The 25,094-nt window shown below is 37.0% G+C and overlaps 1 protein-coding gene across 6 annotated transcripts in view; it reads right to left on the bottom strand.

Moving 5' to 3' along the window:
• Positions 1–4,769: 4,769 nt before the first annotated feature.
• cyth1a (cytohesin 1a) overlaps positions 4,770–25,094 on the bottom strand; it is a 63,823-nt gene continuing 43,498 nt past the window's right edge. For 4 of the 6 annotated variants that reach the window (XM_051886049.1, XM_051886048.1, XM_051886050.1 and 1 more), the window contains exons 2-13: positions 24,152–24,234; positions 22,021–22,085; positions 21,447–21,513; positions 21,233–21,351; positions 19,012–19,092; positions 18,346–18,458; positions 17,680–17,828; positions 16,144–16,256; positions 9,294–9,372; positions 8,544–8,612; positions 7,955–8,109; positions 4,770–6,044 (exon numbers count right to left, since the gene is read on the bottom strand). In XM_051886049.1, the coding sequence (XP_051742009.1) occupies positions 5,966–6,044; positions 7,955–8,109; positions 8,544–8,612; positions 9,294–9,372; positions 16,144–16,256; positions 17,680–17,828; positions 18,346–18,458; positions 19,012–19,092; positions 21,233–21,351; positions 21,447–21,513; positions 22,021–22,085; positions 24,152–24,234 (1,172 nt within the window). In that variant the 3' untranslated portion in view covers positions 4,770–5,965. Of the gene's footprint in view, positions 6,045–7,954; positions 8,110–8,543; positions 8,613–9,293; positions 9,373–13,931; positions 13,935–16,143; positions 16,257–17,679; positions 17,829–18,345; positions 18,459–19,011; positions 19,093–21,232; positions 21,352–21,446; positions 21,514–22,020; positions 22,086–24,151; positions 24,235–25,094 lie in introns of all 6 variants that reach the window. The other 2 variants (XM_051886047.1, XM_051886046.1) reach the window with 2 other exon arrangements.

The raw sequence follows: 25,094 nt of genomic DNA, 5'->3' as shown, positions 1-25,094 counted from the left end.
CTTTACAGTAAAGTCCAATTTGTTAGTATTAATGCATACTTTCTGAAGGCATACATGTTATGTACATTTATCTATTTTAAAGCCTGTCAATATTTTTTGATATTATAGATGTATAAAGCTAGACATGTATGTTAAAAATCATACATTTGCATAGAGATTTTTATTTTGTATATCTGTTGTTTTCGTAAACTTGCATGGTCAGTAACATATATTACAAAAATATTCAGTATATAGATATTATTAACTTAGTTACATATGCAAATTTTACGATGGGTATTTTAGTATGTTATAAAATATAAACATAGCCTACTGTATCTGCATATATTGCCCTATATCTAGAGTGACATTGCCATATTTCTCTGGATATATGTCATATATTACATTTCATTATATGGGATTAGTCATCAAATCCTCAGTAAATGATGATGGCAACTGTAATTCATTTCTTAAGAGGCTATTAATACATGTAATTCATGCGAATAATGTTTCAAGTCATTTAAATTTGGAAGTGACCATAAGTGATTATGTCAGAGAGGGTCAGTTGTCTGTTTTTACTAGCTTGGCCTGTCAGCTTATGTTGCGAACCTGTTACAAACATCATAGATGGCCATTATACCATTGACAGAGTGATCAGCCAATCTCAGCACAATGAAGGCACTGCAACCTCCCATGTGACTCTTTGCCTCAGTTTCACACCACAATTCAGTCGCTCTGAAGGGAAGCAAAAAAGACACTTGCTGAATTTGGAACTGCATACTAGCACGCTACTCTTACTATTTCTGCCATATAAAGATATGGTACACATTATTTAAACTCATATTTCTCATTAGTTTATTTATTTATTTGCGTTCTTGAATGAAACGTCCCTTTTAATCTTTGAAAATAATTCACAGAAACGACCTCTTGTTACGCTATATTGTGCTGGGGAGTTTTGTTCACATTTTCTTCACAAGTTATATATAGGTTTCGTATGATTTTTGTTCTTCAGAGTGAATCCTGCTTCACATTTTCTATACATTTCGGTTTGGGTTGCAGTTGAAAGAGGTGAGCATTTGTAAATGCAGTGACTGAAAGAGATTATATATGCACAGCAGATGAACTTTTGCAGTTGAACTTTGTGAAAGTTGGTCATTTATGAGTTCTTATTTAGATCTTGTGCTGCATATTTCCACCATTATGATGAACAGATGCTTCCTCGCAACACAATATGAGATGTCAAATACTGAATGGCAGATACCGTTACACAACATTAGAAAAATAACTGAGTGTTCCAGCACATCTATTGTTCAATTGTCCAGTTTGTTGAAAGGCCCTTGGCTGAAGACTCACTGTGTTCTCACGTGTTCACCCTTCCCCAAACAAGTGTAAAATCACCAAAACAAAAAGACCATTCCTTTTGGTTTCATTTGACATGCTGTGCTCCCTCCCTCTCTCTCTCTCTTGTTCTGTATTCCTCCTGTTTCTCGAAAATGTCAAATTTCAACAAAGCAGATCAAACGCCCCTCTGTTCTTTGAGAGTGTGTTCTCGGGAGAGCTGACAGTGTATTTACAATAAAAGTGTGTCATGAGGAAATATATCCGCTGGCTGACTAAAACATTGGGAGTGTTGATAATAAGTCCATAAAAGTCTTTAAATATATGACACAGTTTTCTGTAAATTGTGTCGCAACTGTTTTGAGACTGATGTGCCCAGGAAGTAAGAGAAATTTGTAGCAGCTGCTCTTCCCAAACAACAATTTTTTTTTTTTTTTTTTAATGTGAGTGCTGTAATTATTAGATCTCCTTCCAATAATAACTTAATATAAATTATAGGGGTTTCTTATAGTTTTTTTTTTTTTTTTTTTTTTTTAATTAACAAAATTTCAATACACCATTAATCCTTTTTCCAAAAGTTTTAGTCTTACTCTGATTCACTATGGTAAATAAGTGTTTATATTTTAGACCTGTCGGCATGGTTTTCGCGGGAAAATACATACATACATCACTCACCTATGCGTGTCTCGTCATATCCGTAAATAGAGCAAGGTTGCTACTCATACTTTGGCTGCAATTAAAGGGTTAGTTCACCCAAAAATGAAAATTCTGTCATTAATTACTCACCCTCATGTCGTTCTACACCCGTAAGACCTTCGTTCATCTTCAAAACACAAATTAAGATATTTTTGATAAGATCCGATGGCTCAGTGAGGCCTGCATCACCAGCAATAACACTTCCTTTTTCAATATTCAGAAAGCTACCAAAGACATATTTAAAACAGTTCATGTGACTACAGGGGTTTAACCTTAATATTATAAAGCGATAAGAATACTTTTTGTGCACCAAAAATAACAAAATAGTGACTTTATTCAACAATATCTAGTGATGGGCGATTTCAAAACACTGCTTCATGAAGCTTCGAAGCTTTATGAATATTTTTTTTTTAATCAGTGGCTCGGAGCGTGTATCAAACTGCCAAAGTCACGTGAACTATTGAAGTTTCAAAACACTTATGACGTAACGAAGCCTTGTTTACTGAAATCATGCGCTCTGAACCACTGATTCGAAACAAATGATTCGTAAAGCTTCGAAGCTTCATGAAGCAGTGTTTTGAAATCGCCCATCACTAGATATTGTGGAATCGTTATTTTGTTTTTATGGCGCACAAAAAGTATTATCGTTGCTTTATAATATTTGAGCAACTGTAGTCACATGAACTGTTTTAAATATGTTTTTCAGTAGCTTTCTGGTTATTGAAAAAGGGAGTGTTATTGCTGGCTATGCAGGCCTCACTGAGCCAACAGATTTTATCAAAAATATCATAATTTGTGTTCTGAAGATGAACGAAGGTCTTAAGGTGGTGATACACGAGGCAACTTTTCGAGCAATGTTGCTGTCAACGGGCAACCTGATGAGACACAGGGCAACTAATTAGGCCAACGGACAGTTGGCAGCAACTAATCAGAGAGGAGCAAATCTATTGCCAACCCAATAAATACTTTATTATAAACACTTGTTAGGCACTTCATTTCAACTTTTCAAATATTTTCTTCATTTTAATTAAAAATAAATGCTTTTCCGATCTGATTTGTGATTCATATGCCATACGCCCTACAGCCTACGCTACTATTTATTGCCCATTCACAGTGGGAAAGTGCCCAAGCAACGTTGCTCGGCAACACTGCTCAAAATGTTGCCCCGTGAGTCATCACCTTTACAGGTGTAGAATGACATGAGGGTGAGTAATTAATGACTGAATTTTCATTTTTGGGTGAACTGAAGTCCCTGAAGTCCATTTTTTATGCCCTTCCCTCCATCTCATTCACTCGGACATACGTCATTGCTTACGTACGATGCTAACAATAAGAACTGAGGGACTTGAAATGTTGTACGCGGAGATGGTGTTTTTATTACTTAATAGGCGAGTGTATTTTACTGAACATATATAAATTACCTTGCAGCTCTTTAATAGAGTTCATTGTAAAGTATTATCTGTTGTAAAGGGTCATATTCATTCACACGTCACGCATTGCCAAAGCAACGTTCTTCTGCAAATTTTTTGTTTTATAAGTTACATAGTGTACCTTTAACTTTTTGGGTCTGTTTCAACTGGCCACTGGTTATAATGTATTACTAACCAGTAGTCACCGTATTCCTCGTGCAGCTGTGTGATTGTATTCTCTGGGCTCTGTGTGTGAACACCATCTGTGACATGCATTACCAATGAAAATAATTCAGACTCATTTATTACAAACAAAGCGTTTACCGTAATGCAATTACAATGGAAGCCTATGGGCAAGATATTTAGATGGTTCAAATGCAGAAATGGTAAGTGCTTATATTATCTGAACAAAATGTGTGTCATTTAAGACATAAAGTTGAGTAATGCATCCTTCAAATAGTGAGATTACTAATCCAGGCATATACATTTCTAAATATGTGTCAGGCATGCGGAGTTTCTGCAACAGTTCTTCACACATCCTTTTCTGGTAGTTACATCGTCATCGTGACAGGTTGAAAGATTCAATCAAACTTTTCACAGACCTGATTTTACCCAATCAGTCTTATATTATCATCATCTGTTATCTAATGTTTACATCTTGTGGGTGCATTTTTGAAACCATATGTATTTTTAAACATTTATCCTGGTACTTCCATTTCAAGTGTATTATTGTATTTATTCCACTATTATTAATTACATTTATTATAAAATACTTCATAATCCAAAGTTAACATTTATGATCATTAATAGTATAAATACCATTTTAACACTCAACAAATTGCTTCAATTTAATACATTATTAAATAATACCACATGGATTTATAGAGTTAATATATGATTTGATAAAGCAGCTAATTTTCAGAATCAGAATTAAAGTGTGCTAGTTTTTAATGATTTTGGTAACACTTTATTATAGTGCACATGTACTTACTGTAGTGATAACAGTACATTATTCCTAACCTTATAGTACGTTGTTAATATTACTCAGTACTTAAATGTATAATTATACTGTAACAAGGACACCTTAAAATAAAGTGTAACCGAAACTTACTGAAAAGCCTACATCTCACCTTCTGAATGATTAGCAGGAAAAGTAGTAAAGATGTCATGATGGCGCCACCTGCTGGTATTTTTCCCCAGATATTGCATACTCATTGTGTTCCTATTTTCTGATTTTTTGTTTTTAGTTTTCTTTTTAGTAAGCAACAGCAATCTTTTAAGGAGACAAAAACAGCCATTCTGATCTCAGAGTTTATGTGACTGAATCAAAAATCATAAAACACAAACACATCTGCTATAATATCTTTATTTCAGCATGGTCTGGCTACCACTACAATGGTATCGACCTCCAGAAAATAAAAAATAAAAAAGAAGAAAGAAAATGGCACTCAACTAGTACAATACTGCTACATACAGTACACACATTTATAAAATGGAAACCGATATTCTCTATACACTAAAGTATGTACATCTTTGATAAATTAAACCAATACTGCTTAGATTGAATATTTAGCGTGAAGAATAACTGCTAGACTGATGGAAACCCAAGAAAGAAGAAATGCGAGCAGGCACTGGAGCATCCGGAGGACTTCAGTCGTTACTGACGCTGAACTGTTTTTAGGCACATTTACTCATTTTATGAAAAACTTTTTATTTGAAGGTCCAAACGCTCTGGGATAAAGACCTCACGGAAAATAAAAACATTCCCCTCTGTAAATTACCGCCCTTGTCTGTCTGAGAGGTAGTACCAATGCTTGATATCCTTGTAATGACGAAATCTCATAATTCCGCTTATGTGTGCAGAACGTCTGTGAACGCTGCCGATATACAAACTACTGCAGCAGCTTCTCACAACACACTATATGCTTATGTCGCGTTTCAAGAAACGCTGGCGTCTGACGAATCCAGGGTGATTTCCCACCCTTTCCTTTATCTGTTGCAAATAATAGAAGTTTCTTTGAAAGTGTTTTTACAATTAAATACACAAATAAACCTCTGAGGACCAAGCCGCTTGTGCACGATAAAAAATGTAAAAATACACGTATTGCCTGTACATTTCATAGCACAAAGGAAATCTTCCTTTTCCGAAGCACGTAGGAACTTTCTGTCAGACCTGCTGATTTCAGATTATGCAAGTGCGTGCGTGTGCAAGAGAGACGAGAGGGATAGAAAGAGGAAAGAGAGAGAGAGAGAAACAAAGAGAATATTTTGGTTGAGCATGAGGAAAAATGTTCTCTTTGGGGGTTTCAAGGAAGCAGTAGCGAATTAAAAAAGCCCACTGACTTCCTTCCAACGCACACACACACACACACTTTAGCAAGGAGACATTTAAAAAGAGGCGCAGAGTCTAGCAAGGTTTGACCTCGCTGATCCTGGTGAAGATTTCTTTCTGAAGTTGGAGGTTGTTTTAGACTCTTCACAGCTGAGTTGCCTCCACGAGGGGAAGCGGTTCCAGTAGCCCTGAATCTACCACGTCCTGAGCAGCTCTAGTGTCTCTTCACGGAGGAGACCTTCTTCTTCCTCGCCGCCAGCATCTCGTAGAAAGGATCTCTACTGATGGCCGCTCTGGAGATAAAAACAAAGAAGAATATTATGAAAAACTGGCCCATTATGCTTTTTCCCCTTTAATACAGCTGTTTGTGAATGTAAAAGGCCTGCAAAGTTTTAAAGATCAAAACGTACGACAAATAATATTATTGTGTCCTACAAGAACGAACCGATTCTGAACTGCTGAAACGAGTCGTCAGTAATTCCAGTCTTACTTCCTGCTGAACCTATGTAGGTTTGTAACAAATAAGCATAATGTCAGCCTATGGTCTTCATTGGCTGATCAACGTCTACTTTGACCCTCAACTGTAATTGTAGATAATGCCTGGAGGAGTTTGGTTCATGTCGAGAAGATGCTGTTTTCTGAGCTGTGAGAGCAAATCCACTTTTCATGCAATCACAACAGCCAATCAGAGCAGAGGAGGCTCTCGGAAAGGAGGGGTTTAGAGAGACTGAATCTTTGTACGAACTGTTTCAGGCTCTTTAAGAAATGAGGTGATGCGCAATGTATATTATGAGAAAATTAGAGTGTTCTTTGACCTTGGATGCATGTAAATCTATTGTAGGAGACCTCCAAAACAAAATTAGAAGCCTTTAAAATAGCATAATAGGGGCACTTTACTTGGTTGGAGTTTAAAAGACATTTAATAATCAATTATGTTATTGATTTGACTGCACTGACACTATTGGATAAGAACAAAGCTTAAACTGAGCTGAGTTGTATAAAGCGCTATAGAAATAGATGCCTTAAAATAAAGCATGATGTATAGTTCATGTAAAGTACAGAATAATGTACAGTCAGATGGTCATTGTTACAAAATAAACTTAAATTTCACAACTTAAATGGATATTAAATATTGTCTAATATCAGAAGAAAGAGTGTGAACTAAAATGAGACATATGAAACTAGCACAGCTATATAGGAAACTGCTTGAATAGTACAATAATCAATAGTACAGTTTTGTGTCATTAGGGGCTTTCGCACCAGAGGAACCTTTTCATAGTTCCTAGAACTATTGGCGAAAGCACCCGAATTTTGCCATGTTCGCAATGCAGGAACTAGGAACGATTTTACTTCTAGATTTTACTGCTTTTAGGGGAACTAAATTAGCTCCTACTTCAGAGTAGGGTCTAAACCAGCACTGTAGGAACTATCAGTGACGTAAAGTGTATGTTGATTGGCCGAACACACGCAAAACACCGGCACCCAGAGTACACACACAGTTTATAGCCTATATATTTACTCCACAAAATAACTCTACGAACATGGAAAACAATGATATATGGACCTCGAGTTAAGCAGAAAATCAAACATAACTTTGAGGGGACCAAGCAAAACATGATTGTGTATTTCCGCTAATCTAGTAACATTGGAAATCAACCACACGACAAACACTAATATACTGTTTTTCATATACTGTCTTCTTTCTCAGCAACTGTTCTATCTGTCTACATATTAGACAGGCTGTTAAACAAATCATAAACTAATGAAGAAGGAGAATGGGAGCGCTGTGTGCTCAGGCTCTGGTGTTCTCAGCTCAGTCAAAATAAAGGTTCGCTGCGTCGTCAAAATAAAAGTCACAACAACAAGCGCAGTATACGTCACTGAATAGTTCCTACTGGTAGTGCGAATGCAACCAGGAAAACGGTCCTACTGGAACTATAGTTCTTGGGGAACCACCCTGGTGTCTAGTTCCTAGAACTACCCGTTGCGAAAGCCCATGATATACTAGAAAAATATTTGACTCCACAATGTTGCAATTGACCAATCAGAAACAAGAGACTCCAGTGAGCTGTGTAATAAAACAGGGATATTTAACAATGATCTGAAATATTCTGGATTAAACTCAACCCATGTACTACAGACTACAGAAAATAAGCATAAATGGCTGTATATTAACCAAAATTTCCCTTTAATCAACACTCACTTAATGCTGTTCATCCATTCGTCTTTCTCCTCGGCAGTGGGAGCAGAGATGCGGTAGAAGGTGTGGTTCCCTTCGACGACCCGTCCGTCCGCCTCTGTCTTACATGCCTTGATCACCTGGTCCTTATTGTCAGGGATGAAGAGCTCAAAGCAGTGCTGAGAAGCAAACACATGAAGATGATCACACGTCTGACCACCAGGAGGAGACAGAGTGTGTTTGACAGTGAATTCTGAGGCTGCATCACCATACTTACACTACGCATTCAAGTGTGTAAGTCACTGTTTTAAGTGTGAAATAAGTCACTGTGAAATTTTTACAATGTGTCTCTACATCCAAATACCTGCACCCTATTCTCAATATAATATGATTTGGGATGCACTACTCCTTGCACACCATAGTATGGATATGTTATTGGGATGCAGCCCAAGTGTTGAATTCTCTCATGGTAAAAGATCATTGTGCAATCATAGGGACAGATTCTGCAAATCAACTCCTCCACACACTAGATCATAGGAAAGCTAAATTGTCCCTAGATAATCAGGAAAAGATTCTGCCTCTGGAGTTTAAACTGCTGAAAAAGATGTTTTACCGGCTTCTTGTCCTCCACTTCACGAATGCTGAGGTTTTCCAGAGGGATGATGCCTCTTGGTTCTTTATCCTACATAAAAAGAGACACATTAGTTACTGTTTATCATAATTTCTTGAAAAAAAAAAAAAAGTAAGCTTATTTCCGCCACTAAAAAAAAAAAAAAAAAAAAGGTACTTGCGAGTTTATATCTCACAATTCTGACTACTATTCTCAGAACTGCAAGATATAAAGTCACAATTGCCAGTTATAAAGTCAGAATTGTAAGATATAAAGTCAGAATTGTGTGATGTAAACCGCAATTCTGAGAAAAAAGTTTTTCCTCAATTGGAATTTTGCAAGAAATTACAAGAAATAGACACCTTTTTTTCTTGCAATTGCGAGTTTATTTCTTGCAATTCTGAGAAAAGAAGTCAGAATTGGGAGATATAAACTTGCAGTTGCGAGAAAAAAGGTCAGAATTGCAAGAAATTTTGAGTTTACATCTCGCAATTCTGACATTATAACTCGAAATTCTGACTTTATTTCTCATAATTGTGATTTTATATCTCACAATTCCGACATAACTCAAAATTACAATTTTATATCTTGCAATTCTGAGAAAAAAAGTTAGAATTGTGAGATGTTAACTCACAATTATCTTTTTATTCTTATTCAGTGGTGGAAACAAGCTTCCATATTATATATACACTTAGGTCTTCACTAAATAAATCCACATCACCTACTGTAGCATGACGTTTTTTCAGTACTTACAGTAGTGTACTCAAAGTAGTAAAGGCAGTTATCTGTGAGGATGAACCACCGTCTTTTCCAGGTTTTGACGCGTCCCCCTGAGGAACAAAAGATGAGCGTTAGCCTTCCGCGCAACGAGACGCCAGATGCCACAGATCCGTGCAGCTGAAGATTTGAGCGGCAGAAGAGCAGACAGACAGACAGATGAACAGACAATGAGAGCTCTTCTACAGCCACTCCATGTGTCCAATAAGGCCCAAGCACAGCATTCCTTACCAGCAGCACACCATGCTCAAACCACTCCATCAATGAACCTCCACAACTATTAGACATCACCCAATAGTTGTCATTCCTCTTAACCCAACTGAAAAGATCCCTTTACTTCCTAAAAGACCAGCACAATGTACAATGTGTTTAAACAGAGCACTATTCTATCCGTATCTAGCTATGATGTTAAAACTTATGGGTTGGACTACAAAAATACATCATCACTTCAGTGCTCTATAATGAAGTTAACCACCTGATTTAATAACAGACTGTGTTAGTAATCTGCTCTGACAGATTCTGATATTAGGTTGAGCTCACATTCTTCGCTCATTTTCCCATGGCCCTCTTTATAGGGACTGCGCTCAGTGATCCGAGGATTGACCTCTGACCTCTGCCACTCTCGTTTCCTCTACAGGGAAACCTGATCACAGTGACAAAGGAGATGCCTTTAAAATGAATAGACAGTATAGTGCAACCAAAAACACTTTTAACTAACTGTGTGTCATGGTAGTTGATGCATAACATGTCAGTAGACATTTTTTTATAATTTATTAATCAATATTAATAAAAAAAAAAGAATATACAAGGGAAAATATATTTCCATTTATTCAGCATTTCCTTTTCACTTTAATTATAGCTGATTTTGCAGTGTATTTTTATTTATTAAATTAATTTGCAAAAGTGCTGTACAAATATCCAATGAAGTCTCTCAACGAATATGAGCTTATAAAATCTGCATGCATAATTGCTATGAAATAATTAGCAAAATGCTGTTTAGGCCTGTCGCGATTATTGATTAGTTGTAGGATTGCGGTTATTTCATATAATCGCAATTAGTTGAGATAACTGTGCAGTTTAAATTTCAGTCACATTTTCAATTCAAATAATTTAAATTTAAATGAAAATATTGAAAATATTATGTGACTGGCTGCTGAAAATTTAGCTTTGCCAACACAGTAACAAATTAGATTTTAAAATATATTCATATAGAAAATACTTATACAATTTTTACTGTATTTTTTGATCAAATAAATGCAGCCTTGGTGAAAATTTGAGACTTCATTTAAAAACATTTTTAAAAATCTTAATTATTCCAAACTTTTGACTGTTTATTATATTATATTATATTATATTATATTATATTAAAAAAAGAGCAGTAAAGAAAGTCATATGTGCATATTTAAAGGGATAGTTTACCCAAAAATGAAAATTTGATGTTTATCTGCTTACCCCCAGGGTATCCAAGATGTAGGTGACTTTGTTTCTTCAGTAGAACACAAATAATGATTTTTAACTCCAACCGTTGCAGTCTGTCAGTCATATAATGCATGTCAATGGGAACTCCATCTATAAGAGTCAAAAAAACATGCACAGACAAATCCAAATTAAACCCTGCGGCTCGTGACGAAAGGATCGGTTTTTGTGTGAAACCGAACAGTATTTATATAATTTACCACCTCTAAAACACCACTATGTCCAACTACCTTGCGTATCCGGTTGGTGAGGTCTGAATAGTGGTGTTTTAGAAGTGAAAAATGATATAAATATTGTTCGGTTTCTCGCACAAACCGATCGTTTCGTCACGAGCCGCAGGGTTTAATTTGGATTTGTCTGTGCATGTTTTTTTGACTCTTATAGATGGAGTTCCCATTGACATGCATTATACGACTGACAGACGGCAACGGTTGGAGTTAAAAATCATTATTTGTGTTCTACTGAAGAAACAAAGTCACCTAAATCTTCGATGCCCTGGGGGTAAGCAGATAAACATAAAATTTTCATTTTTGAGTGAACTATCCCTTTAATAGTTTCCAAGTAAAATATAAAAAATGCAAAATTTATGATCGTGACAGGCCTAATGTTATTTAAATTAGTTTTAGATGATACGGCACTGCACACAAGCAGGGCATGTCAACCACCCTAAAGCTTTTCTGCTGAACAGGAAATGATCCTGATCCTCCTGCACTACAGACTGTCATTGTATTCGAGTACTGGCATGAGCGACAAACAAAACAAACACGGATCAGAGCACTACAGCAGGTGAGAATTTCTGAGCAAGCTGATTGGCTGAGTTATCGGCCGTGATTAATGATCACTCCAGGTGCGGTCGCAGAGCAGAAGCCCCATCCAGAAATGTCTCTCAGAGGGAGGAGATTTGTGGAGAGGGAAGTGAGGAGGCCGTGCTGGGCAGACTGACACTGATACGGGGCTGGGTGATGGATGGGCCTTCCTAGTCACATCTCTGATGAGACAACAGGAAGCTACAGCAATTCCACGTCTTTAGAATATTTTTCTTTTCTTTTTTAGAATTTTTGGTAACACAACACTTTTCTCACTATTAACTAGTTGCTTATTAGCATGCATATTATTAGGATATTGGATGTTTATTAGTTCTTACAAAGCACATATTAATGCCTTATTCTGCATGACCTTAGTTTACATCCCTAATCCAACCCCATACCTAAACTTAACAACTAACTTACTAACTATTAATAAGCAGTAATTAGGAGTTTACTGAGGGAAGAGTCATAGTTAATAGTGAGAATTGGACCCTAATCTAAAGTGTGACTGAATGTTTTATATGTATGCTGATGCATATGCTAATTCTCATGTAAATGGAACACTTTAGATATGGTTTTATTTTGGTATCAGCCTTAGTGATGTTTTATACATCAGTTGAAACCCACCCTCACCCAGCATCCTAGTGGTGAGTCCAATCTGACCACACACACACACACACACACACACACACACACACACACACACACACACACTCTTTCCTCAGCGCTGCAGTCCAGCATCACACATATATATATATATATATATACACACACCAATAATTTTTCGTACAGCATGAAGAATAGCAGTCTTTGGTCCAGATGCAGTTTTCTGACTCAGTCTAAACAGATCAAACACCACTTGAATGTTCACTCCAGACATTCAACCATTAGCAGTAAAATGATTGAATATCATTTTTAAAGGAAGAGTTCACAGAGAAATGAAAATTCTGTCATCATTCTGTCCCAAAAAGATATGACTTCCTTGTTCCATAGAACATAAAAGAGGACATTTTGAAGAAAGTCCAAGCTGCTCTTTTCCATACAAACGGGGTGGGCGAAATGACCAAAAACCTATATTACGATATTAGTAATTTTATTTCACTATAACAATATACATCAAGATATTTATTTTGCTCGAAATAAAGTTGTGACATCAAAATTTCATAATTCTCAACACCAATTCACTAATATTACTTTTATGATTACTTTTATGATAGATGGATGCACTTTTTTAGGGCTTCAAAATCTCGAGTGCTATTCACTCCTATTATAAAGCTTGGAAGAGCCAGGATATTTTTTTTAATGTAACTCTGATTGTGTTCATCTGAAAAAAGATCATACACACCTAGTCATACACACCTAGGATGGCTTGAAGGTGAGTAAATCATGGGATCATTGTCATTTTTTGGTGAACTATCCCTTTAAGAACTATGTTTGATTAACATAGATGGCAGCAGGTTTATTAGGCTGCTGTCACTTTAAGACCGAATGCACAGATGTAATATATTGACAATATATGCTTAAGTTTATTCAAGAAATAACTGACTGCATTTACAAGGATACTCAATATGGCGGGCATTTTTTGAAATAAGTTTGTTTGTGTGTATCTGTCGTTCAAGAACGATAAGAAGCAAACAAACTGACAACATACGAGTACCAAATTGATTTCTCTTTCATGGCTTAATGTGCCTGAATGGTTTAAAATAGCTTGAATGTTTAAATAGGAAAGACTTAAAAATGCATGATATCCAAAATATCACCCACCCCTACTTACAGTGAATCTGAATAAGGACAGATGCTGTTCCACAGGAGAAAGTCATATGAGTTTGGAAAGATGCAAGGGTGAGGAAACAATGACAGATTTTTAATTTTTGGGTGAACTATCCTTTAATCTTATATGTTTAATCTTCTTCTGTTGCTGTTTTCATTGGTGTTTGTTGGGCTCCATTCAGACTGAGAGGAATCAGAAAATACTGCAGCTCCCAAAGTGGAAATGACACAGAGAGAGAACGTTTCGAACACCACAGCAAACAGAGAGAGGTGCTCTTCAAAACAGTGGTCACAAAATCAAAAACCAAGCACCCGCCACCATACAGAGACAGGGCGGCACGTGGACAAATCGCTGATTCGATGGATAAAACGAGCCATCAGACAAACAAATGAAGGAACATGTAAAAACTAGAGTAAACTCATGGAAAGACGAACCCCATGGAAAAATAATGAACCTACAGTGGCTAATAACAGAAACAAGGGACAGGAAGCAAGGCTGATCACCAAAAGCACCTGAGAGCGGAGAGATGAGCGATTGTTTGGGAAGAGCAGGTGTACATACCTCCTGAGGGAAAGACAACAGCCAAAATCATGGGAACAAACAAACAAACGAGGAAGAAAAGGAAACAAAAATAATTAAATTAAATAGGAAATCATACTCCCCACACGCTGCCTCTGATCAAAAAAAGTACTGTGAATTACAGAGGACCGCTCCAAAAATAAAACAGGGGATGAAAGTACAAGTGTACACTAGAATCAGCAGACATTCAATTCACAATCATTTAATTCAATTCACTTCCTGTCCATTTATGCGGAAAAGGAAAATGTCTCTTTTCAGACCCTTTTAGGCCTGGTCTATAATAATAAGCATGAAGTACAACAATAAAGAACTTACTTTGTTATGATACTTATATTGCAAATCCATTCCACTCCAATCATTACAGATGTACATATTTGTCATATTAGTCATATTTGTGTCAATTATATTTTAATTTAACTTAATTATAAGATGGGAGGAACACTGTAAACATTTAGCTGAATTTGAACTTCTTTACCTTTGGTCGACAAATATTCAAGTTAAATATTGTATTTTTATTCAATGTTCATAGTATTCCCAATGAAAATTCCCAACATAAATCATTAGCTGACATGACATGGGTTTGGTAACTCTTTCTATGAAGCCTCGATAATGCTCTAAGGCAAACTTTATTCATTATATTACATTCATAAGACACCTTAAGGCCCGTTCACACCAAGAACGATAACTATAAAGATAACTATAATAATGTATTTGCATCCACACCAACGAACAATAATGGTCTGTTTATTCTAAGCTAACGCGCTGCGGTTTCAAAGTGCGTACAACATGTTTTTGAACATTTTTGCTGTTCTTGTTGTATTTACACGACTTTAACCAGCTGATTTCCTCAGCATGCTGTTTCAAGTGAATAGCTAGTGTAATCGATCTAATCTAACAGTGAATTTAGCTGATGAAGTCAATATAGTGTAATAAAAAAAAAAAAAAAATGCCTAGTCTTTTTCACTGCAACTTCAAAGGAAGCAAGCGAAACTAGCGGTGGATACCTGAGGTAATTTTATGCTACACTGTTTACTAACCTGGCATAATGATCTCATCGTTAATACTTCTCACCATTTATTCCAAGGGTATGACCGATTGTTTTCCATATATCCATTTTCTTTAAAGTATCCTTGAAAAGGGGGTTTGACTTGTCAAACAGTGGTGGCTTTTTCTAGACCTCGGTGATTAACTTCTCTGCATTTTAAAAGCGCGAGCCCTTAAATTAGAATGGATTCTGATTGGCTGTCAGTGTTTTGTCGTTCAAGCTGGAAATAAATCGTTCTGAAAGTGATTCCAACGATATTGTTCCTCTATATCGCTATCGTGTACTCTGCTATTCTTTTATATTTAGAACGATTTTTAGAAATATATCTTTATCGTTATTGTTATTGGTGTGAACGGACCTTTATTCTCATGAATATTTTTAAGAAAAGTTATCAAAGCAATAAGACTTGTGGTAAAAGTCAGTTTATCTTCAATAAATCGTTTCATGTGTGAACCCGAATAATTCAAATAACCGTAGGAAGTTTACAGCTGCAAACAATGTAGCAACCTGTCGCATAAACATAGAAACATCAGCATTGTACAGTATTCATGGATATACCTTTAATGAATATAATTAATTATAATTCAAGATGTTATAATGCATTATACTCACTAATGGTGTAACCATGAATATTAAGTATTATAATGCATTATACAGAAATTCCTGAAAACTGTTTTTGAAAATATTGCAGATTACAAAGGGAAACTATTACGAATAAAGTTATGAAAAGATTTATAATACATTATATATAGAGAGAGTGTCCATCTTATGTGCAGTTTCTCTTAGACCTCTCATGACAGTGACAGCTTGGGATGTTGATTCCCAACATCTAACCTGATTAAAATGATGTGTTCAAAGTCGTGCAGCTGATTTATTGTGATAATAAAGTGTGATTATGATGTGAGAGGAGATAGTGATCCATCAAGAAAACAGAGGGAAAGATGTGCTACTGTATACGTACGGAAGTGTTGTGAGGATCATCGGATGAGCTAGAAGTGAGTGTGCATGTGTGTAAGCATTGAATCTCACTCTCAGAGCATGTGTTTGGACAGGACATCTCTTATTCAAATGTAGGTGTAGAGCAGTGCGATCATCACTAAAGTGAGACATGAGTCTCAAGTCAGCCGTTTACTCATGTAGTCCCACTCACCCAGTTTGAGTAGCCAGCCCTCTCTGTCCGGGTTGAAGAAAGTGTGCGTCAAGTCATTGCCGTCATCCTCAGGGATTTTGAAGGGCTCATTCTTGATGCTGTCATATAGGTTCTGCATGAGTCAAAGCAAAAGACCATGAAGCTCAAAAGACGAACGAACACACGCACTCCACCTACAAACGGCCTCAAATATCCTTATAAGGAGAGACAGAATGCAATACACAGTGCATGCAAAAAATTCATTCAGAACTGTTGGGCAATATCCTCTAGTCTAGAAAGTATGTGCAGCCATGGGCTACTTACTATTTCCCAATTTCTGCCCATATACAGTATGTATACACAGTCAAATTATTATTTGTTAACCCATATTCAGTGATTACATTTTTATAATTTCAAATATCATGTTAGAAACATTCATCAACCATGTTTGAATGCACATTAAATATCAAGTACCATAGTCTTCTGAAGAAGCATTTACAATCTACACAATCTCCACATCGCTACTGGACTATTCCTGTAAACATAGTAATTAAAGCTCTATTGTGAACATGTTTTTTTTCCATTTCCTGCTATTCTGTTCTGCTCGTTCTTCTCATTTATTACTCTGCATTTTAGTAATTTAATCATATAATTTATTTTCATTTACGTCCTCAATGATACCAGACGGGCGAATAAAGAAAGATGAGAGAAAGACGAATTAGAAAATGAAGGCTAATATAACCCTTTGAATATCAAACTGTTACGGTGTAAATCTCAGAATAATTTTCTTAAAGTAAGCGATTTTTGAGAAACGCTGATGAAAGTGGATCGGAATGAGCAGCACAACACACTTGTAGTCAGTCTGTCCACACATGATGACAAAAGAAATGACAAAACAGAAAAGGCCAGAGGAATATCACTGGAAAATGAAGGGTTATGCTCAGGCAAGAGCTTTAGGATATTCTGTCAATATTAGAAAAGCTTTCCAGTGCTGGAGAGACCTGCGAATGCCGAGGTTGCATTGTTTATTTGTGAGTAACACTGGTCTTGCTATGTTTCACAGAACCAAGATATGCTGTTGTTGAAATGTTAGCTATAGTAACAGGACAGTTTTAAGTGTCATTGTTTGTATATACTCATGTACTGTACATTCATTTTTTGTTCTTCTATGTCACTCATTCGTCATATCTTTTTTTTTTTTTTTTTAATGAAGCATTATTTTGCTTCACTTCAGCTATGATAAAGAGACATCCACTGTTGCATTGCATGTGTGCATTTTGGGGGTGGAGCAATGAAGGGAGGGGCATGTTTGTTTGTATTTTAAGTAATTCCAAAAACTGTGTTTAGTTGATCCTGGTGCATTTAATTAGACTTGAAACTAAACCCTGCTGGAAAGTGGCTCTCCAGGACCAGGAATGAGGAACCTGGGTCTAGGTCATCAACTGGGGGCTCGTCCGGGATAAGGAACAAAGATAACATACAGTGCTACATCAATAATACAAACACAACACTATAATAAATCCATCTACAGACATAAGAAGTGAGAGGAGACAAACCCTGAGCAGGTCCTCTGGCAGGTCTCCTCCCTCATTAATGCCTCTGTTCATGGAGATGAAACGCTCTACTGTGGGCTTGTCCTTGACGTTTGGGTTGTGAAGGCTGGTGTTCAACATGATGATGGCGAAGGACAAAATATAGCATGTGTCTGCAAAAAAAACGCTGTTTGTTACAACCATCCACACTGACATTCAGCATCTGATCATAGCATTTTCAAACACTCATTTTAAAAAAGGTACACTGGCTATTTAAATATTTCATGCTTATAATGTGGATGAATGCTAATGAGGAGGACTGTGGATCATGACAAGAACATCCAGGAAGTAAGACAGTCTAATACATCTACAGCAAAATGGACAAAGAGAGAACTTAAAGGGTGTGTATGTTAGCAAGACAATCATTAGGTGTGAATACATGTGTGCGGGATTTTTACATATATGATAGCATTTACACAAAGTTTTGATGCCATTTGCCTGGACATTTTCATTTAACTTTGTTGTAAATATAGGCTACTGGTAAATTACATTTATTTTATGTTAAATGCATCGTTTAAGTGTCTGCATTACTAGGGAAAGCAGTATTGGTAAAACGGTTCATGTTTCTTGGAAATGTTATAAATGCACATTTGAACACTGAACACAGACTACAATGTAAAGTAGACCCACCTGTGGACTGAAAGACTCCCGGGTTGCATTGGCAGTAGCGCTGGGCAAACGCCTCCATCATTCTGTCAATCTTTTGTGCCTCACCAGGAAGTCTGAAACTCCAGAGAAACTGCCTGTGTGGAGATGAACATCATAATGATATTTAACATACGCGCTACACCAGGACATTCAAAGAGAGGTGCATATGAGTGTGTGCATCTGAATCAAGGAACCTGAACACCAACCAATAAGATTAAATTACATTAAAATTTTCTGGTAAATGACATTGGTTATGTTTACAATGAAATGCCAATGTTTTGTACCATCATTAGTCATATATGGTATATTGGTATATTTAAAAAACATTTTTAATTTTTAAAACAGCAGTATGCTATACTGTTGCCATTACTGTATGTTGCAAACTTGGTGGTCTGGCCAAACAATAAGTAAAGAAGTATATTTCAAATCACAGCTGATATCACACATTACACTGGAAATGAAAGGTCAAGTTGAGCACACTGCATTGTGGGATATTGTACCCAATGCAGTTTGTGTTGGTTGTATACTGAACACTATGGCAAATGTAGTAGGTATTTTGTAAATTTCAAATACAACTTTCCATACTGTGCACAGTATACTATTATTAAATATTATAATTATTTACACAGTCACAACTACAACTTTTACCTGAGAGCCTGAACCAGGTTCAAATCTGTGAACTCATGCAGCTCCACAAAAGCATGAAGGACCTGGATATTGAAGTCATCCCTGTTGAACAATGTGAAAATAGAAATGGTAAGTATCATGCAGCAGACACTTTCATCCAAAGCATCTTAAAGTACACTTAAAGGTGCAGTAAGCGATTTCTGAGAAACGCTGTTGAAAGTGGATCGGACTGAGCAGCACAACACTTGTAGTCTTGATGGGGGAGGAGAGAGAGTGATTCAATTAGCAGTAGGGGGCGTGTCCATACATAATGGCGGTGGAGAGAGAAAGAGCAAGAGGGAGATTTGAAGAAGGACTGTAGAAAGGGAGATGGCTGAGAGACATTACAAAAAAGAAACACTCAGAGGAATATCACTTGAAAGAGAAGGGATCAGGCAAGAATTTTAGGACCCGCGTTAATATTAGAAAAGCTTTCCAGTGCTGGAGAGACATTAGAGAGCGGGAAGGCCTGAAAATGACGCCAAGGTTGCGTTGTTTCTGCGTTTCGTTGTTTTGAGTGTTTGCTTCTGGCAAATAACGACAAACTCTTACTTGTATATACTCTTGTGTACTGTATGTTAATTTTTTGCAATGAAGGGAGGTGTGTTTGTGTGGGTTGATTTTAAATATCAATAGTACTCAACAATGATACTCAGAAATCACTTACTGCACCTTTAAGGGCCTTTCACACCAAGAACGATAACAATAAAGATAACTATAGCATTCAAGAAGTTCTGTTTATTATAAGACAGCACTGCAGTTTTGATGTCTGTCACTTTAAATACTTTAAATAGTGAAGATATTTAAAACAGAATGTATTCCAAAAAAAGTGATTCCAATGATATAGTTTCTCTGTGCCATTATCATCATAGTTGTGGTACATTTTTGAATAATTACTGCTCTTTTACATGTAATGAGGATGAGCTAATTTGTCACTTATGTGTGGATATATATATATATTTGTCACTGGTGTGGCCTCTTCAAGACTTACTCAATACAAAGTGGATATGAGATCATTCAGTACTGCATCATTTTTCGAAACAATGACATTCAACCTCTGCAAGCGGAGGATGTGATATCCCTCATGGGGATGAGGGCGATCTCGTCCTCTCTACACCCTTTCCCGGTGATCTGGTGACAGTCCACTCATGGGACAAAGCACTGCAGACCCCCTCCCTAACAGAGGAGCTGAAGTGCTCAGAGATACAATCTGATCTGCTGTTGTCGACAGCTCTGCTCTCTATTTCCTGACTGTTTCAGCAGCCACACCCAGACCGAGGAAGAACAGAAAGCAAGTAGGCGGAGGCAACGAAATCCAGGATGACCGAGAGGGGTAAAAAAGGAATTCTTGCGCAGATGCAACCAAGTCACTAGGTGTTGCCCAGTGAACTAGAATAACATGCCTCTTTGAATGTCTGAATTTCAGTCCTGTTTGAGTCAACATTCCTTAAATATGAAGAGTCTAATGAGCTTAGAGTCAGGATAAAAGGGTAATCAAAGGCAGATGCAGATGGGATTTACAGAACAATCCACATTTTCCTGTCTCTCAGCAAATCACAGTGGGAATATGACACTGGTTTCCAAGAATTTAGCAGAAACACCAGATATTAGGTTAAGCTAATGTTTCTACTGATAGTGGATTAAGGAATCTAATGCTGCTTCCATCCTCTGAAGTCGAATTATTATGTGATATGCATTTTGGTGATTCCAATACAATGGGCAATTTATAATTTTTATTGATTCACATTTTAATTAGATAGTATTTAAATAATGCAAATATGCAACACCAAAGCAATAGAACAACATATAAACTTTTGAGACACTTTTGGATTCTAAAAGTGCGGTTACAATTACCAATGCTTGGCAAAATCCATGCAATTTGGAATTTCCCCATAATGGCGAAACATTTCTCCACACATTTCACATCGTGTTCATGTTTTTCATGCAAATTCGTCACGTTGACCAACAGAAAGCTGCTTGGTTTGAAAGTGACTTCTGTGCAAGCAATGCTTTGTGCATCACTACATTATTGACAAACACTATTTTAAAGGCCTGTGACCCCATCGCCACAAGTGGTGCCACCAAATCATGTGCTGATGGCACTATTTGTAGAACATGCAATCAGTCTGGAGCACCTGTGTCAGTGTGAACGGCCCTTTATCTGGCCCAGCGGATGTGTACTAATAACCACACACACACACACCTCTCTCCTAGGTAGTCTCCTATTGCAGTCTTGTTAAGACCTTCACCCTTGTAGAGGAACCGTGCAATGTCTTCACTGGTGTTCTTCAGAAGGTCATTTTCAATGAGGAACTGGATCCCCTGCAAACACACATATTCAAGGTGTTTAGCCTCTAAGACAAATGATACACATAGAGTTCTGTCAGTGAATATGCTTTAATAGACTGCCTAATCACCTTTTTGGGGTCCATGTTGAATTTCTTGCGGCCCATTGCCACTTGTTTGTTCCTCTGCATGTTTTTCCTGCAGGGGAAATAATGATGATCAGTAGTTTATAAACAGAATTCCTGATGTTTATACCCTTTTACAAAAGATGTCATCAGGGTTTATTTCATATACTGACGTCCTTCATAATCTCTGGCTGATGGATCCAAAAGTGAAACATCTACTACATTGAATAAAGAGGTCTTGTGGAATCCAAATGGGATTGGGAATCACAATTTTGAACGAGTTCCATTTTGTTTTTTTAAATACCAGATTCATTTTAGAATCTCTACAATCTCTGCAACACTTACTAAAATGTGCTAACAATGTTTCCTCAGCCAGTTCTCTGGAAATTCCCTACTGTGACTTGAATTTACTTGAATAGTTTAACAGATTCCAATAAAATGGGATGAGTTGACGTTCAAGTAGATTGTGTAGCTAGATGCTGAGGTGCTAGGCAGAGTTGACCTCACACATGACTCATAAAGTGACACATCAGTGAAAATGAAGTGCGTATGTGTAGTCTGTGAGGGGACGTCCACTCACCTCTCCTCGGTGGAACCCAGGTTTTCAATCTCACTGGTCACTTCAGCTATCTCATCCTTCAGACGCTGTGGTGAGAGGACATAAGATGGTTTAAATCCAACAAGATCCAGAGATAATAACGTCACACCATAGTGGTGGATATGAATGAGAAATGAAACAAAAATAAAGACATCTGTCTGGATTTGTGTTGCGACTGAAACAGTAACCCAAACAAGAAACAGTGTCCTAAAACGGAATTTTTCAGCAGCAAGTAATTTTCTGTCTTTGATGAAAGCAAAATACTGCAACAAAACCAGCCATTCAAGGCAGGCTTCTCCAATAGTCACTACATCATCAATCTTTCTTCCAAAATGTGTATTTGTCTTACCATAGTTTAAGCCTGTTATACGTTTTAATATCTTAGATCTGTCGGGATGGTTTTCGTGGGAAATTGCGTAGATGCCTCTCTCTCCCATGAGTGTCTCGTCATATTCTTAAATAGAGAAAAGCTGCTCTGGCTACTTTGACGATTGTTTGGTGTGGGAGTGGCAAAAGATAGTTAGAAAGGTTGAAATGGAGCAGCTAAAACTCAAACCTCCAGTTTTAAACAAACGCCAAACAGAAGTGAGTATGCTGGCAAAAAGAACGCGACAGAGCTCGTAATAAAACAAGAATCAACATTAGCTTGGCTTAATGCAAATGACGAGAACTGAGTGATTTAAAATGTTGTAAAAGCGACACAGAAATTATGTTTTTATTACTCAACAGTTGAGTAAGGTTATTTTATTGAACAGATAAACTGCCGTGTAGCTCTCTAACAGAGTTCATAGTAAAGCATCATCTTTTGTGAAGGGTCATTTCATTATGGTTGGTGTAGCGCTGTGCTGGAATTTATATTCAAGGAAGTACCGTGTCTATTAATGGGTAAAGCTACAGTGATGTCTTCAACTAGTCAGCTTGAGATCTAAACTGGTTATATCTCTTAAGACTAGTAGTGAATGTTTTATGTACAGTAGGATAATCTCTCTCTCTCTCTTTTTAGTTATGAGAAAGACCCAAGGTCTACTACAAGTATCGTGGCACTCTCTGCACGTGTCCTGTCCTACCTCACCGAGGCCTGACATTAACGGCTCAAATCTAATTCCAGCAGATGAATCATTTGCTCTAGACTGCTCTCTTTGATATACATGACATTAAAAGAGGGCAATTGGAGAACGGCTCCAAAGTAAAGACTAGAGACGTGAAAATTGGATTATTTTACCATGTCTTTGGAGAGATTAATGGGGTTAGGACACAGGCCTGTCTCTTCTGCCAAGAGTTTAGTGACGGTCTGGAGCCGGGCTGGTCCTGAAGTCACACGATGAAGAGATTTCCCTCCTCATATTCATTTTACTGTTCCATCACCAACTGTATGGTGGTGAAATTCACTCTCAAGTCTTTGTCAAGCTCAAGGGTTTTTTTCAGTTTGTAATTCACTAGCAAACAAAAGGCTGTTTTTGTTTTCCCAAAACCAGAGCAAACCCACATTCCTCAGACGTTCGTCCTCCCAAAGGAAAACTGTCTCAAGAACAGAACCACTTCTGTCAGAAGACCTCAACATGCAGAAATTGGGTTTGAAAATGGGAGGGAAGCTTTCTTAAATTTGTTAACAATGTAAACGTATACATTCCCCACTAAAGGAATTTTAAGTAAGTTTATAGTATACTGGAGGTCAGCGCCATGACCGATCAAATCCATTTGACTGTGTTATAGTAGTAAAGCTGAAAGTGATCAGTGTTTGGCTCATGCATGAGTGTCCTTTACTAAACAATTCCACCCTGTTCCTGTCAGCTTGAGTCATTTCCTTTTTGGACTAACCGTGTTCATACTTAGTGAATTAGTGGTCAGATTCTAAATTATACCACAAATATTGCTATTATATTTTATATTTTTACAAAGTGCTTCACACAAAGTGATTAAATGCACAGATTAAAACTGTCTTTTTAAATACATTTTGAAATTGTTATATACTAACTGTAGATTATTAATAATAATAATGAATAAGCCATTCAAATTCAAGTGTGATATTGTAATATAATATAATATAATATAAAGTGTGACTGACTTATGAATATTGAGTTGAAGTTCATAATTCATGGCAGTTCTTCATTACCTGAATGTCGTCCATCAGCTCCTGCTTTCGCCGGCGGATGTTTTCCAGTTCTTTTTGCTCCTCAGGCGTGAGGTCGTCAGGCACTGAGAACGAGATAAAAAAAAAAAAAAAACATGTTTTTATTTTTTGGTTGTTTATTCTTAGTTTTTTCCCCAGCCAGTGACCTATAGGCTTACTTTAAACCAAAGAAGAAATGTTATATTTATATTATATACAGTATAAAATTTGCTCTGCAATTTTTTTAGTGATAAAATATTACAACAGAGATGAAATGACTAAAGATTAGTGAACAAAAGGACTGTGAACATAATCGATAGGACATAATATTACCCAGTAGCCACTTTACAAGCATACACACATCAACCATCAACAGATTACTGAAAAGAAATAGACAACCAGGCCTGGTTTCCTTGTCACAATTCAATAATGCACTATAATATTGTATTAAGATCAAGAGTAAAAGTGCTCCAAACGTGCAAAAGACACCAAGCACAATGGCACAAGGAAGTAAAAAGATCCGTAAATACTTGCAGATGTCCTCAAGAGGCTCAAAATGGTCCAAAAGACAATGCACAAATCAATCAAAACCCTTTTGAGTCACAGTAGACCGACAAACTAGCCTTCAGCATCACAGAAATGGGCTTTGCTGCTCTATAGCCAGACGCCTCAATCACCGGCACAAACTTTCATTCACCATGTGACTGTGAGATCTCACTCACAGCATCCTCCTGTAGCCATGGCAACCCATCACAGTTTCAAACCCCATCTGTGAGGGTGCCGAGAACAACCACTCATCACCTCACAACAGATAATCCCTCTGAAATATACACATACTCTTGAAATTAAATGGTTCATTCAGTGAAATTGAATATTTTTCTACTGTAACATTCAAAACTCAGTTTCATTAAGTCCCCAGTCCACTAAGATTATTTAATAAAAGTAA

The sequence above is a fragment of the Ctenopharyngodon idella genome, chromosome 3 (assembly GCF_019924925.1).
Source record: "Ctenopharyngodon idella isolate HZGC_01 chromosome 3, HZGC01, whole genome shotgun sequence".
In the NCBI taxonomy this organism is placed as follows: Eukaryota; Metazoa; Chordata; class Actinopteri; order Cypriniformes; family Xenocyprididae; genus Ctenopharyngodon; species Ctenopharyngodon idella.
The sequence above is the reverse complement of the archived record's forward strand: the minus strand, read 5'-3'. Positions and strand labels throughout refer to the sequence as shown.